Raw genomic sequence first — 17250 nt, forward strand, 5'->3', positions numbered from 1 at the left:
ATGCAAATTTTTCTAGTTCTTTATTATTCTGGTTGCTTCCGTACGTTTTTTGCCGCTTAACTACTCTCTCAGTGTTCATGCTATTTGCACTGTTCAAACTTTGAAAAATTCTGCTCTTTCTGCTAATTATTGCTATGACTTTTGGTGCTCATAACATCTATACTTTTTGAGATATTGAATTTTTTATGCAATATTTTTTGCCCATTTCTGCCATATTATCAATGGCCTCACTGATTTTCCTTGCCGGGTTGACCTGTGTTTTAGCTCAGTGAGATGAGCATCCGTTCTCAGACTGGGAGGCCCGGGTTCAAATCCCGCTTATGGCAACATTTCTTTCATTTAACAGTAAAACTTTTTTAACTCTTTTCAACACAAATTTCAGCTTTTTCAGCCCTTTTCAGCAGAATTTTCAGTTTTTTCACCACTTTTCAGCAGAATTTTCAGTTTTTTCACCACTTTTCAGCACAAATACCAGCTTTTTCAGCTGTTTTCAGCAAAAACCTCTTTTCAGCAGAATTCTGCTGATTGAACTCTTTTCAGCAGAATTTTCAGAATTTTCACCTCTTTTCAGCCCAAATTCAGGCCAGGTTCGAATCCTGCTCAGGGCAACAATTTTTTTTTCAACTTTTTCAGCTTTTTTCAGCAGACATCTTCAGCGTTAAGGCATCCACACAGCATTTTCACAGGAAATGCAAATTTTTCTAGTTTATATTCGTTTTTCAGTGTGCAAGCATATAGATAATAGAGCTTAGTTTAAGAAAAATCTTTTAATCTTATTCTTTTATAAGGAAGCTTGTTTTTAATATGAAACCTTTCCTACTGTGCAACCGCTTCATTCCACCTGCATTTTACAGATGTTTATAAAACTTCATAAAACAAAACCTATATTAGGATTCGGTGCTGTTGGAAAGCAAAGAGCCCGTCATTGAATGTGTTTTTCTTGTATCAAGTCAAATAGTGAAGAGAATACTGAAAGTGCACATTTTCCTCCCCGCCCTATTTTCAACATGTATTCACACTGTGACAGAAACCCGCCCAGGAAATTACTTCTGTTTCAGTGCATGGTATTTGTTCTGTTTGGCAGTGGAAGTGCTGAGCGTGGTGAGTAAAGTAATATATTTGGCTCACATCATCAGAAATGTGTGTGGTGATGATTTGCAAGCCGATATTTAATATTCACAAATTTCTTATTTAAAAAAAGAAAGAAACAAAGACCTTTCTACATTTTAGAAGCCAACTGTGTTACAATTATAGAAAAAACAAAGGTCGTCTTTAATGACATCTGATTTAAAACGTAATAATAATAATCTTGGTCTTAACTCGGCCTGCATAAGAGAGCTGAGCATTAATTATCAGTGCTTTATCACTAAGCATGCTGACTCACTGTCACTTCATTATGGCTTATTGAGTTGGATGTGAAGGCTTGTTACATTTTGTGTTTTCTTTTGATTTCACTTGAACTGAATGAAGTACATGTTCCCTAAAACTGTATTCCAGTCCATATTTCCTGTCATATATCCTTTCCTTCACTGGTTGCAGCATTTCTTAGCAATATTCTTTGCAGGTTGTTAAAAGTGGGTGGATTGATTCCAATAGCAAAAGTCTTGAAAACAATGATAGTATCAGATACTAGTGCAATATGACTTTGTTTCTATCTGTTAAGTGCAATATAGCCCACTCACTGTGTTAAATACTTTTTTGGAAATAAAACGTATATCCAAGAAATCCACTATGAAAAAGTGTTTTTGTTATCACTGTTTACTTCATCTATAGGTTATAGAACATTTAAATAACAGAAGCTGACATAAGGTGCTTTAAACACAGACACGTTTACATTTCAGCATAATTATAAAGAGATTTCACTGAATCAGGATACCAGATGTATTTCCTAACAGTCTGTCACGGATTATGTGAGCCCATATGCCGCCATATCCATATCCATGTGCACTGAATGTCACCCATGCATGTCCCAACACAGCATTTCCATCAGGACTTTCACATTACTGCAGGAAGTGACCTGAGCAGGAGCCCCAGCCATTGCTGATTTCTGTGTTTATCTCCCAGTCTTTACCGCTTAGCATACTGTATGTGTGTAGTTCATGCTTCAGAGTCAGCACATGTGCATGCACTGTCACAGTGAACGCTCACACGCTGTGAATTTACACAGTGCACTGTACACGGCAAAGATGCACTGTTACGTAATCACGGAGAAGAGGCTTTGCGCCTGCGAAACGATCAAGCAGGTGGAGGAGGAAACATGCGCAGTGCAAACCTCGCCAGCAGCATCAGGACCACTGCGATGCAAGTGAGAAGATGGTGCTTGTAAACACGCCGCGAGAAATGACCGCGTTGTTTCGTCTACTTGCCGTCGCCGTGAACACCTTTTAACCCCACGTTTGAGATCGATGGTGCGAAAAGGGCTACAGGAGGCGATATTTTAACCCCCAAAAAGGAAAAAGCGAACGCACCGGAGCTGGGACGGTAATGCCAGCGATTACTGACACTGGTTTAAGTCGGCCGCTTTAAACCTCTGCTGCGCAACTACAGAAGCATTCTTCGCATGTCATCGCATATGACGGGATTTCTCGTGTAATGGTCGTCGGTTTCTAGTGGGATGCACATCAGCGTCTTGCCGTACTCGCTCTCCGTCGTAATGGCAGCTCTGTACCATGGCACGGACGCTTCCTCTCCGGACAAATTCCTGGCCTTGAAAGACGTGAGAGAAGTGAAAGAGGAGACGACTCTGGACGAGAAGCTCTTCCTCCTGGCATGCGAGAAAGGTTTGGCTCTTGTTTCGTCTAATTTAATATCTGGGCTGTTGTTCCCTGTTTGCAATGCAATGGGATGTCCGTGCAACACGTGACTACGATCTGAAGGAAGCTCGTTATTGTGATCATTAGGGATGCTGAAGCTACATGTCTCATATAGGAGGTAGAGCGCACACGCAGTGACATCATGGCAGATGTCATACAGGCTCATTTAGCAGCTGGCAAACTACTCAATCATTACAGATCCCCCCCACTCCAGTGTATACCACTCACAGCTGCTCACACTTGGATACTGTGGTAATTTGCCCAAGGGGCAGTTAATAGTTAAATGTCTGCTCCACTTTAAGTTTCTCTCCCTGGTCTCCTGACTTTTCACAAACCCCAACATGGAAAGTTAATGCAAACAAGCTAAATGCCAGCAAGGCAAGACGTAGACAGTGTAAGTGTAAAATAACTAAGAGGCATGGGTTTTCTCAACTAGTCCCCGTGGCGGGAGAATATTTCATTGATAAGTTAAGAACATTGTACAGGCAGAGGTGTGCTAAGCCAATAACTGCCACGTTGACCATATAAAGTCTCCCTAAACGTGGCCCAGCAACAGAAATTGTCCTTTGAGGGAGATGTTATTGTTACACAAGATTAACGGTTGCCGCTGGATCTGAGCCTGTTCTCTGAAAGAGCTCGCCTGATAGCTGTGTGTTTGTGTCGTTTTGACACCGCGCTCACACTAATGTTTCGCTTCTTCAAAGGATCCGCCTTTGTGAGAACTTGCCAAGGTGGATCACATTTATGATGTGCTGCTTTGTCCTTGACTTGCTTCTCAGGTGACTACTACATGGTGAAGAAACTGCTGGAGGAGAACAGACACGGCGAGCTCAACATCAACTGTGTGGACGTGCTGGGCCGAGATGCAGTGACCATCGCCATCGAGAACGAGAATCTGGACATCCTTCAGCTGCTCTTGGAGTATGGCTGCCAGGTAACAAGCAAGCACAGACTTGGGGTAAAATAATATACACAAGACATCATTTGCATCACTAAAATTGCGCATTTCTTTCTGTGTAGGCAACAGACGCTTTGCTGGTGGCCATAGACTCAGAGGTGGTAGGAGCCGTGGACATTCTCCTTAACCACAGGCCAAGGAGATCTTCTAAGCCCTCTATTGCTGTAAGTGTGCTGTTATTACTCCTTTTCAAGAAAAGAAACACCATTAAGGCAAAAACTTGCTTATCAATTTCTATAATTCACTTACAGTATTTTTTTTTTTTAATCCATGCTCTTGTCAGAAACTGATGCAGCGCATCCAGAATCCAGAGTATTCCACCACCATGGATGTGGCTCCAGTCATCCTGGCAGCCCACAGGAACAACTACGAGATCCTGACCATGCTGCTCAAGCAGGACATCTCTCTCCCCCGGCCTCACGCTGTTGGCTGTGAGTGCACGCTCTGCAACGTTAAAAACAAGAAGGACAGCTTACGCCACTCCAGGTACAGTTAACTAGAGCTCACAAAATACTTAAGTGGCACTGACTTTGTGCAGACGAGTGCATTAAGAGCACCAGAGGACTATTTTTTTGCTCAATTACTTTAAATTGGAATAGTCAATACCACTTCTGTTTTGTAGGTGATGTTTTGATTGTTTTGACCCAACAAATCAACCCAGTTTTGCTCCAAGTAAAGTGGCTCTTGTGAAACATTGCAGCCTCTTGTTTCGATGGCAGCATCAGGTTGAAAATCCAGTCTGCTACTGCTAGAAGTCGATGATTTAATCAACACACTGGGTTTTAGGAATTCTTTAGCCATTTTTTACAGTCCAATGAGTGCCCAAAGTATCTTCCTTGTCCCCGAGAGGACTCCTGATTTTCTCTGTTATTGTCAAGCTCGACTGATCTAGCTGTAGAGAGTCAGTATTGGTATTTTACTGAAATACAAAATCAATACAAACTCTAATTTAAGGGAAAACAGCAAAACAGCAGCAGTTCCTCTGGGAAGAAGGAGTTCTTGGTTTCTGATACCTTCTTGGACTTGCAGATGAGATTTTGCTGATCTCTTCCGCAGGGGCCTTTTTTTTCCTCTGTGCAGGGCAGTGTGGCCTCCCACACAGTACACTAAATGAATCACTCTGCAGTTTGGCTGCCAAACAACATAGAGGTGAAAGAAGGTATAAATGAAACAGATAGAGGACTGAATGTTTCTCCTTATTTCTTCTCCCGTCTGCACAAGTCTGTCATGTTTCCACCTATCCCCTTTGGGGTTTTTTTAACCGCCTTGTTTCTGTTGATGGTGGTGGGTTAGGTTCCGTCTCGACATCTACCGCTGCCTAGCCAGCCCCTCTCTCATCATGCTGACAGAGGAAGATCCCATACTCAGGGCCTTTGAGCTGAGCGCAGACCTAAAGGAGCTCAGTCTCGTTGAAGTGGAGTTCAGGTAGAGTCAACATGCTGCACATGCATCAGAGCGTTAATCCAATTTCTTTGCCTGTAAACAGATGTAAATACGTATAGCGATGCTGTAAATCCTTTCTTTTATAGCCTGAGATTGATACGAATCTTAACCTTTTAATATCCTTTTATTTGATCTAATTTATTTGCTCTAGAACTGACTATGAGGAACTGGCAAAGCAGTGCAAGATGTTTGCCAAAGACCTGCTGGCTCAGGCTCGAAACTCTCGAGAGCTAGAAGTGATTCTCAACCACACATCCACCGAGGATCATGTTGACAAGAGAGGCTTACTGGAGGAGCGCATGAATCTCAGTCGACTTAAACTGGCCATCAAGTACAACCAAAAAGAGGTTTGCATACATCACTGGGCAGGTAGCAACATACTGTTTACTGCTGAAGACACTCATAAGGTTTCTACAGAGGGCAAAAGGGCAGTGTGACTAATAACAAATGAGTCCACCTCCTATTTATTGTTAGAATGGCTGCCCTGATTTGTGACAGACGATAGCAGCAAGAGCGTAAGGGAAGGTTTACAAGTTGGTGGTGAAACCTGCTATGTTGTATGGTTTGTAGACAGTGGCACTGCCTAAAAAAACAGGAAGCCAAGCTGAAGATGCTCATTTAGAGTGATGAGGAGAGGGAGGATTAGAAATGAGTCCATCAGAGGGACAGGTCAGCTTAAGTTGTTGGAGACAAAGTTAGAGAGAAAAGGCTGAGATGGTTTGAGCATGTGTAGAGGTGGCATAGTGGATATATTGGAAAAAAGTTGACGGTAAAACTGTCAGATAGGAAGAGAAGAAGAAGACCACAGAGAAGAATCAAGAATGTGCAGAGAGCTGATGTGACAGAAGAGGATGCTAGGGATAGAGTAAGAGGGAGGCAGATAATCTGACGATCCCTAACGAGTATCAGAAATTTAAAAAAGAAATGTTTATTGGTTCTGTTGCCTAAAGTTAGAAGAGGAGATTGATGCTGCTGTCGTGTTTGTGCGATAAATCTTAAATTGCAGTCTGCAACTGATTAGTAGAGCTTACATTATAAACAGGGGGAAGCAGATTGGGTGTTGGAGCTATCCACAGCTCATCACACAGCTATTTATTCTTGAGCCAGTCTTTGTGCTAATCTTCTGGCTGTAGCTTCATATTTATTCCAGTGAAATGATCATCAAAGCAAACCCATGCCCAGAAACCTAAGAATTGTTCTCACAAAATCTTGAACTCTTTCTTCACTTTGCTGATTTTTCGTAAAGTTTTTCTTTTTTCGTATTAAACATCTGTCCACCGATGCTTTAACTGCCGTTCTCTCTTGATGTCCCTTTTACAGTTTGTGGCTCAGTCCAACTGTCAGCAGTTCCTCAACACTGTCTGGTTTGGAGAGATGGCCAGCTACCGACGCAAGCACACCTGTCTAAAAATGGCCACAGTTCTGAGCGTGGCCATGCTTTGGCCTCTCCTTTCTGTCTGCTACCTTCTGGTGCCACGCTCCCGTGTTGGCCAAATAATCCATACCCCTTTCGTTAAGTTCATCATCCACAGCGCCTCCTACTTCACCTTCCTGCTGCTGCTTAACCTGTACTCTCTGGTCTACAACGAGAACAAGAAGAACACGATGGGCCCCGCGCTTGAGATGATTGATTACCTGCTCATCCTCTGGATCATAGGTCAGACTTTTACCCCGTAAATAACGCATAATGCTGTTTCCAGAGGCGTGTCATGCATTATATGTAGTTATTGTGCTTTATATATTTCAGCGCTTCGATAATTTAATACTTATCTATCTCCTAATGCACTTTAAGGAACTAGAACTAGAGTCAAAACCCAGTCCCACAAACTAAAGGTTAATACGGTAACATGGCATGGTGGAGTGAAAATGAGCGCTTCCTGTTATGATCTGGCTAAAGTCCAGTATCCCGTGTCCATAATCACATCAGGCATTACATGACAAACGGCTGTTTCTACACCAAATGACAGAAAGCCCAGCTTGACCGGATTAAATCCGTCAGCCCTGCTTCTAATTGAGCACAATAGAAAAGAAACTGCAGCTTCTTCTTTCCCCCCTGTGGCCCTTCTGAGTGCTGGTATCAATGAACTCAACACACAGCCGTGGAAACATATTCACACATACACCAGCTATCTTTTCAGAAAAAGGGCGGATAGTGACAGCTGGAAATTGACTCTGCCTCTTTACCTTACCCTTCTGCCAAGAAACCATTAACACGGCTGTTTAGTCTCTTTAATGGCTCTGCTTCCGCAGTAGGCATGTTTGTCTCTTTGTTGCAAAAAAATCCGAGCCACTTCCACCAGAGACAAAGCATCACGACCACAGCATCTAGGTTTCAGCTCTTTCTTTAATAAATCTTCCCAGTAACTTCATGTGACAGGATGTGAAAGGATTTAGAAGCAATTGACATCTATTATTCAATGATATAAAGTGTTGTGCTGTGCTGTGGGGTAACACTGCAGGATTGACATCAGTTTTTCACTCATTAGATAAGAAGTGTAATAGGGTTTTCCATGGGCTACAATAGCCCACTAGAGGGAGAACATTTCCTTAAGCATTGCAAAAGAGCAGCATCAAAGATAAACTTTGCATTTTTTTTCTAAAGGTTGCGTCATTTTGAAAACAGCCTAAACTCCAAGGCGAGAGGCAATGGTGTACAGTATCCCTGCAGCATCAACACATCACCCAAGATGAGTTAAATGAGAGGAATGAGATTACTAACGGTTACCGTTCTCAGACAGCCTCCTGCCTTATGTCATCAGAATGGGAAGGGGAGTTCTTAGAGTTGCATCACTTTTTTGTTTTTTCTTTTTGCTCTCCATTGTTTGCTTTCCCTCCTCCTATCATCTTTCTCCTCTTCCCTCCATCCTGGTATTCCCCTGGGCCAGAGGCCTCACGTTAATGGGAAACTCAGATGCTATGAGACTGTGAGTGCACTAGGCTACATGTATGCATATGTGTTTGGATGTTTCTCTCGCTATCTAAGTGTGTGTGTGTGTGTGTGTGTGTGTGTGTGTGTGTGTGTGTGTGTGTGTGTGTGTGTGTGTGTGCGCGCGAGCCTGCAAAAAAAAAAAAAAAATACATAATGGGATTTCTGTTGTAAACTCTTCGCTCATCTGTTTTCTTTTCAGTTAAAACAGAAGGAAACATCAGTCACGTTTTTGGCCACTATAACAGTTTCTGAATCAAGGCATAGAAAAATCTGACTGAACATTAACTTGCACCTGGAGTAATTTTTTTTGTTCCTTTTGTACATTTAGAATTGATGAAATACCATTTAAACACAAAAAGACGCTAACCCATCTTAATTAAATTCCACGCACCTCCCTAAATCCCACAGATGACACATTTTCAGCACATTAATCTCTTGATTTCTGTGTCTCACACATTCCTGTTTCCCTCGGGCTCTCTCTGTGAGATGACTGATGGCTGAGCCTTGAAGGGATTTTAAAATGTTGTGGATGACATCCTTTTTCCAGTGGTGGGTGTGTGTGTATACGTCTGTGTGTACGTGGTAATGGTGGATTCTTTCCCCCCCTATAGGAATGGTGTGGTCAGATGTGAAGCGTCTGTGGTATGAGGGGCTGGAAGACTTTCTGGAAGAGTCTAGGAACCAGCTGAGTTTTGTGATGAATTCCCTCTACTTAGCCACCTTTGCTCTGAAGATTGTTGCTCATAGCAAGGTACAGACACATAGCACACACTCCTTACATTTAATGGATAAATAATTAGATTTAAGGTTTCATGGAATAACGCTTGTGATTCATCATTGTGCATATTAACGCTACACTCCAGGGAGGTGTTTTCATCTGTTGTTTCAATTAGATCTCAGATCAAGTTGAAAGCTGGGCAAAGCTATTCTAGGAATTGAGCTTTCTAATGCACCATTAAGACTGATAAAGGTGTAATGTGCCTCACCTAAGGCAGTAAACGGAGCACAGACCACACACAGCCAAACAGTTTTGAAATAGAGGTCTAACTTCTGTTTAGAGTTCTCGTTTCATGTCTTTAAGTAGTCTTCAGGAATAGTTCTCCAGGTTTCTTGAAGGACATTCAAAGCTCTTCTTTTGGGTGTTGGCTTCCTTTTGTTCTGTTCTCTGTCAAGACAATCCGACAGTGCTTCAATTATGTTGAGGTCTGATTTAAGGGAGGCCAGTTCATAATTATGTGGGTTTTCTACCCAGGTATTCGTTTACTCCCTTCTTTAAGAATGGCGTCTTGGCAGCCAACTTTTCATTGGGGCCATTTCTGATGAGATTTTGGCTAACAGTAAATGGATGAGCTGAAGGTCCAGTAGATTAAGGTCCTGTTTTAGGTCTTTTGCTGGATGTTTTCCTCTTTTTTAAGAACTGTTCATCTGCATTATATAAATACTTCTTTTCTTCTCCACTTGGCTCAAGACTTGCATAGTGCTGTCCTTTGGAAAAATAATGCCTTCTATGACATTTAAAGACGGTGACAGTACATTCAGATATGTATCTTTCTCTGAATCTCTTTGCTTTGATCTGCAGTTTAAAGATCAGGAGCAGAACAGGAAGGACTGGGATGCCTTCCATCCCATCCTGGTGGCCGAGGGACTGTTTGCCTTTGCCAACGTTCTTAGTTACCTGCGACTTTTCTTCATGTACACCACGAGCTCCATACTGGGCCCTCTGCAGGTAGGAAAACAGTTGGCATATACATTAAAGTAGCTGTGAGTGTTTTGTAGAGAGGCTTGATTCTCACTCAGTGCAAGAAGGCAACAACGAGATATGACTGCGATCCCTGAGGGTTTTAAGTGATATATCTGTAAAGCCCTTTAATGAGAAAAAAATGGCCTTATAGTTATGCAATGATTATAAAACTGCTTCGCCTATTTATTTATTTATTTATTTTATCTTTGTCCCGGACGCCACACACGCACACCACCCACTCTCTTCCTCTGTTAGTGGATGTGAACACTGCAGGGCGAGCCAACTCTAAGCATCACACCAGCTGTGCTCAGCATAACCATCATCATAAGCATTAAGTATAAGCACAGTGAAGTGAGGCAGCAGATTAATGTGTTCTGCTCTGATAATGCGCACATAATAAACTGAAAAAGGATTTGCAGCTTATTTACCATATACATCGCCATACTGCTGTCATCTATATGAATGACTGCCTTCACATTGGACACAGTTGATTTATTTAAGTATATGCAATCTATACGATTTTGGCTGCATGGGAATAAATGCACGGCGGAGAAGGGAAGCTCTTATTAAATACACTTGTGGGATGTTTTTTTTTTCTTTTCAAATCAAAATTGGATTTATTGTCTGACATTTCTGACAAGGAACATCTCTTATAGAAAATATATCAATGGAGCACTGTGGAAAATATTCAATATCCAAGTGAAAAATATTCCCTAAGCTTCCCGAAGCCTGGAAAAGCTGCACTGGATTCACTTGATTAGCCTGTTTTAGCTTATAATGCCAAACAGAATTAGTTTGCATTTTCTTGCCATTTGCAAAAGGTTATAGAAGTTATTAGCCAAGTAGTGTTACTTTTGTCTGTGAAGATTAAAAAAAAATCAAAATGACTACATTTGATTGAGTATTGGAGATTTCTTTGTAGCTCCAGAGAAGCCAGAAGTCTGCTTTGCATATTTTCTACTCAGGCGCCATAGATGTCCCTTTTTATCATATCAGGTTTTATATTATTATCCAGCTGGCAGAGGGAAATCATGAAGCCTGCCATTATCTGAATTTTTGTTAGCAAACGTGAGGTTCATTTTTCCCAAAGTGTGACTTTTAAAGCGTAAAGAACTCTCGAGGTGCGCAGTGAGGTCAGTCCTTCCTGTCATTATTTCGAGGTGCTGTTTGTGGTTGACTTATAAAACAGTCAGGGTGCTCTGTAGCTTTTTAATGAGCATTTTTCAGCTACGCTCTTCCTGCTTCACTCTTGTTTTTTTTCTTCTCGCCCTTCTTCTTCACTCTGTGACATAACTGTCTGGCTTGACAGGATGGAAAATCAGCTTTGAAAATACACTTGGTTTGGTTTGGTTGGCGTGTTCGCAGCCATACTCGCACTCACGTGGCAGACACACCTCTCCTCTAATGCACACGCACCCACACATTTCCACACTCCTGTGATATCTGGCATGCTAGGATTCAGTCCAGTCGTGCTCATGCATGGACACACACACAGACAGTGAGTCAATACTATGTGGGTTGGAATAATGAACGTTTCTCTCATTCTGTGCGCCCTGAAGAGGCCAGCTCATATTTCCGGTGGGTATTGCCCCCAACTGAGTTTGGAAAGAGTGACTGAAAGTGGGAGTATGCGTCTGTGGTGTGGGTTTATCACGGCCCAGACTTAACCTCACTGACATCATTAATGTGCCATAGGCTAACTGAGAGTCAACTGGGCTATTTGAGTGTGTGTAAGAGAAATAGAAATAAGTCATGCTAAACATATATGGATGAACTTTAGATGTTGTAAGCAAGGATTAAAGTGAACTGAGTCTGTCTCCTAAACGTACAGCTTATGAAATACTTTCAGATTCTGTTTCCATTAAGGAAACCTAAGGCTTGATCAGCTCCAGGTGTGTGTGATGATCTTCAGGTGTGGCCAGCCACCTGACAGGGCCACTGAACCCCAGAACTCAGCCACACACACACCTATCACACAAGCATAGAAAAAACACACGGACAGCAGCACAGTGCAGCACACATATCTACAAGATATATAAAAGTCCATAACTGCTCATGGACCCTGGGTCACTCATGACACTATATTTAACATTAACAGTTTTCTGGGCCCAAAACAGCTGAGCTGCTGCACAGATTTCACAGTTTCTGCAGTGAAATCAACAGGAACAAATCTCAGGATGAATCCAGCAACATCAAAGCTGTAGCTTCCTTTTTATTTACTTTACTACATTTGGTTTAACTGCAAAGCTGTTTTTGTTGCGGGAATGTCAGTGTTTACTGAAACTAGACTGCTATTGAAACTAGAATGGTATATGGCTGTTTCAATTGGCTACTCAGTAGAGACCCACCAACATAGTCTTCTGCCCGCTGTAAAGTAGGTGAATCCTGACCTGACTAAATGAGGCCTCATGCACTTCCATGTCGTGGACATCTCCAGACTGGCTGGGTGCTTTCTGTGTGGAGTTGGCATTTTCTCCCTGTGCCCACTCTGGCTTCCTGCCACACTCCAAAAATACGTTTGTTAGGTGGAATGGAAATTGTTAATTGATTGTATGTGTTAATGTGGGCTTTCAGTGGTTGCCTGTTTCTCTGTATCAGCCCTCTGATGTGCTGTGACCTGCTCAGAGGGTACCCTGCCTTTTCCCCTGTGACAGCTAGAATAGGCTCCAGCCTCAGGAACCCAAAATTGAACAAGCAGTTGAGAAAATGGATGGATAAATAGATGCATTTAATTTTCAATCTCTAAATTAAATAACATAAAATTTCCTCTCATTATCTAACAGTGCCGCATTGAGTATCTTTGGTTAGATTTATTTGAGGTATGCATTAGACCTCCTCCACTCATGGTGAGGAGGTAATAACCTGCTATATTTCTGTTCTGTTTGTACAGTAACCAGTTTAGGATATCTGTCAGGCAGGGATCACCCACATCTCCTAAATCAGATGTGTACAAAGTGGCAGATGAATACACTGGGGGAATAAATCACCTGAACAGACCAAACTTTCTCAAATAGACTCCCTGGGTTCCAGCACAAACTCTGTACTCACCATTCATCAAACATCATGATTCGTCATGCAGCCAGAGTGGTTTTCTCTTACACTGGACACTTTATATGTGTTTGTGTTTTGCAAGGGTAGGAGTGTGTTCTGACCTTGCTTGACCATCTCGAGGTCCTTATAAACAGATATGCCGCACAAGCCTGTAAATAGTGGGTTTCCAATGCTTTAAGAAGATTTCTGTGTTCTCATCCTCTCTCTGGCTTCCTCCGTGTTTGTCTCTGTGTTTCTCCAGGTAGGTTGAGAGAACTCTAGCAGCCAGAATAAGTAGGGTTTCTTCCTCTTCCCTGAGGAACCACTACTAAATCTGAACATGGGTGAAAAAACACGCTATGAGTGGTCAGAGAGTGGTGAAGCAGTGCAAGCATGCGTCTTTCTAAAGTCTGAATGGCTTTGAAAAGAAGTACTAGAGTAAAAATTCAGTATACAAAGTAGAAACAAATTCTGCTGGACTGTAGTTGAATTTAAATGTACTACAGTGTTACTTTTACATAATTTACACTCTCTGTGACATTTTAAAAATCAGAGAGTTGCACTCTAATATACTGTAATTGTAAGTGTGTCTAATTAATGTGTAGTTGGACTTTTAATATATCACAGTCCAGTTGCACAAAACTTATTTGATTAGAGAACATAGAAAATCTAGTTTATCAAATCTTCTAAGTCTCTAGCATTACCCAGACTTTCAATAAACTTGATTGATTGGTGTTTTAAAGGGAGATCTAGTTAGCACAGAGAATGTGATACTGCAATATCTTGGTTGTTTTCATTTCAGGCCAGTGTTGTTCAGATCAGGCATTAAGCAGAGTCAAGTTTAATCTGATCCAGCTGCTTAAAGGCTGATGAAGATTATTGAGATTTCTTTGAGAAAGCTGTTAGAGCAAGCAGCACAAGATTAACGGGAAAATGTTAATCTCTCGCTAGATCTCCATGGGACAAATGCTGCAGGAGTTTGGAAAGTTTTTGGGCCTCTTCCTGCTTGTGTTATTCTCCTTCACCATTGGACTCACCCAGCTCTATGGGAAGGACCAGAAAGATAAGGAAAACAATCCACCCAAGGACTGCGGGGGCATCTTCTGCGAGCAGCAGAGCAACGACGCATTCCACACGTATGGGCAAACCTCATTCTGTCATTTTGGACAGTGATGGCGTCAATGACTGTTTAGTGTATATGTTGAGGGATGTTGGAGGTTATATAAAACCTTTATATATGTTTATATCCTTTATATATGTTTATATGCATACATGATCTTTATATACTGTAAAATTAGATCATAACATTGAAAGAGACAGCAAAGTGTGGGAGCACTTTGACAGTTATGCAGCACAGACTTTATTCAGTACTGTGAAGTCTAAGCACAAGGGTGCCTTCTTCAGAGCTAAAAAAAAAATAGATAAGTCAACATAGTTTAAAAAGCCTATGAGGCACTGCCACTGCATATGAAAGGACTGTTATAAAAATAAACACTGTGTAGCTCATACATTCTTCAATTCATGTACATGGAAAACACTCATTTAGACAGAATTTGGACAGAAACTAAACAGTGATTTTTAACATAAGCAGGGACAAATGTTAATAGTACAAATAGTGTGTTTAAATAAATCCAAGAAATACACAGAAATCTATACAATACATAGAGTAAAACTTGTAAATGTTACTATTCAAGTCAGATTTTCAGGAGAAAATTGCTGCACAAGCTGTGAAGATGAGACAAGACATGAGAAGCATCACAAGAAAACTCTCCCTCACCTTCCATCTTCATGTAAAAGTATAAAAACAAAAATAACTGATAGGTGACGTGACGCATAATCCTTTTTTTTTTAAATTTGAAAGTAGTCTTTTATGTAATTGTGCACATTACACCTTTTTTACAGATGGGTAAGCACATCTGTGTTCCCTGGAAGCTTTGTAAATCTTATTAAGCTCTGAAGTAGTCAGTCATGTGCAGGTTGTGTAATAAAGTCTGCACAGCAGTCAGAATGCTCTTGTCTCTCTCTGCTTGCTTTTCTCTTTTGACATTTTGTGCATCGGAGCACACCTCAGTTTAGAGCGGCTTAACAACAAATCATTTAAATCCTACATTCAGTTAAAAAAATTTAAAACAAAGGAGAACTTGTTTTGCATTTGAAGTGACACATTTCAGAAAATTTGGCACATGCATCTGCTTAAATCACATGTAAACAACCCCTAAACTGACTAATAGTTGCACTTTAGAATTGTGTTTGTTTGTTAATGCCTGCAGGCCCAAAGATAATGACCGCTGAATATTAGTTTTCAGCCATTTTCATTGTGTGCAGAGATTTCTCCAGATTCTCTTAATCTTCTAATAAAGTGATATATGTAGGTACTTGAATCTGCATGCCCCCTAGCATTTTTACAATAAGAAATGCTATTCTTAAAATATTTCCCCACATAGTGCTTCAAAGAGTCCTGAACCCTTCCTCGTTTTTATGAAAGACTTTCTATGAAGCTCTTTTTATGTAAATGTAGGTTTGTATTTATTTCTCATCTTTTTTTGGAGACAGGGTTGTATGTTTAAATCTGACCTGCACACGTACTAGCTTCGTCTCTTTTGCAGATTTATGGGGACCTGCTATGCACTGTTCTGGTACATCTTCTCCCTGGCACACGTTGCACTCTTCGTCACCCGCATCAGCTACACAGAGGAGCTGCGCTCTTTTGTCGGCGCCATGATCATAGGCACCTACAACATCGTGGTGGTTATTGTGCTGACCAAGCTGCTGGTGGCCATGCTCCATAAAAGCTTCAGGCAAATTGCTGTAAGTGTAAATAAGTTTTGGCACTGATGGACTCACTGCTGCCACGGGCAGTTTGAATTTGTCCTGGCATCAGACGGTTTTCATTTACTGTTAAGGTTTAATTTTCCTCAAAGTAGCCCTGAATTGTTGCACAGATGTTAGCTACTTTCTTTCCTTGGAACCGCTCTTTGCGGCCTGCTTGATTTCGATTACGCTAAGTGCAACTTATCTTTCACAAAAATCTGTTCCCCTAAGTTTCCACTGTGTGGTGGTTTTGCATTTTCAACATTCCTCCTGTAAAACTGTGTGTGAAAGTTTAAATGCATGAAAGTTTTCCAACATTCCTTCATTCTTAAGTGTTCTTATTGGCTTTTGGACTCCTGTAGAATCACGAGGATAAAGAGTGGAAGTTTGCCCGGGCCAAATTGTGGCTCAGCTACTTTGATGACAAGTGCACGCTGCCTCCACCCTTAAACATCCTCCCTTCTCCAAAGACTGTCTGCTACTTGGTGACCAGCCTGAGCAAGTGGATCTGTTCACACACCTCAAAGGGCAAAGTGAAGAGACAGAACAGTCTGAAGGTGAGAGATAAACAATATTGTAAAAGTTTGATTCAAACCCATCTTCTAATCTTCAACAAATGACCCTCTGTGTTAATGCTGTCCTTACAGGAGTGGAAGAACCTGAAGCAGAAGCGGGATGAGAACTACCAGAAGATCATGTGCTGTCTAGTTCACCGCTACCTGACCTCCACCCGGCAGAAGATGCAGAGCACAGACCAGGCTACGGTGGAAAATCTGAACGACCTTCGCCAAGACCTGTCAAAGTTTCGCAATGAGATGAGGGACCTGTTGGGTTTCCGGACCTCCAAATATGCCATGTTCTACCCAAGGAGCTAAAAAAAAGACTTGTTATTCTTTCCCCTCCTGTCCTCTTGACAAAATCTTTGCTTCTTGTTTATCTGGGCTGCTGTGTGACCCGAGCATGTGCAAAAAAAAAAAAAAAAAATAGAAAGAAAAAAATACTCTGCTCTTTTGAGTCACAGAGGCTGTTAAACCTCACTTTAAGCCAGGAACTTAACTAGACAAATATGTATCCTCCACCAAAGCCTCCAGACTCAGGCCTCCTATCTATTACTCAGCTATGTAACCTTTTTTGTAAATAAAAAAAGCCATTGTTTTCAATAGATAAATAAAGATTTAAGAAAAAAACACACACTGGATATTTCATGGCTTTTTTCGTTTTGGCTACAACAGGTCTGAAAGCAAGAAAACGAAAAGTCTTGCACAAAAAGAGAAACAATCTAAAGTGGTGAAAGCGTTTTATTTGGACAGATGACAAAAATAAAATATAAATAATATTATTAAAGTTTTTTCCATAACAAAATAGTTTTCATTTCATACCTTTGCTTCTAAAAAAAGACACTAAGAAAATATCACAATGACGATGATGCTCGAGAAAAAAGCTTCAGCAAATAAGCTCCTCGCTTGGTTGGCGTGAAACCAGAAGAACTGAAAGAATATTGCATGTATTAAATATTGCACATTAA

General features: G+C 41.2%; 1 protein-coding gene across 1 annotated transcript; it reads left to right on the forward strand.

Annotated features, from left to right (window-relative positions):
* Positions 1 to 1978: 1978 nt before the first annotated feature.
* Positions 1979 to 16923, forward strand: trpc1 (transient receptor potential cation channel, subfamily C, member 1). The gene is made up of 13 exons (XM_084939438.1): positions 1979 to 2780; positions 3593 to 3747; positions 3834 to 3935; positions 4055 to 4257; positions 5065 to 5196; positions 5366 to 5561; positions 6535 to 6871; positions 8755 to 8894; positions 9723 to 9869; positions 13866 to 14050; positions 15521 to 15722; positions 16088 to 16282; positions 16373 to 16923. Exons 1-13 carry the CDS (start codon positions 2615 to 2617, stop codon positions 16598 to 16600), a joined length of 2388 nt encoding a protein of 795 aa, XP_084795564.1. The 5' UTR covers positions 1979 to 2614; the 3' UTR covers positions 16601 to 16923.
* Positions 16924 to 17250: the final 327 nt, after the last annotated feature.

Source organism: Perissodus microlepis, chromosome 9 (genome assembly GCF_051167445.1).
Source record: "Perissodus microlepis isolate ML-2025 ecotype Zambia chromosome 9, ASM5116744v1, whole genome shotgun sequence".
NCBI classification, from domain to species: Eukaryota; Metazoa; Chordata; class Actinopteri; order Cichliformes; family Cichlidae; genus Perissodus; species Perissodus microlepis.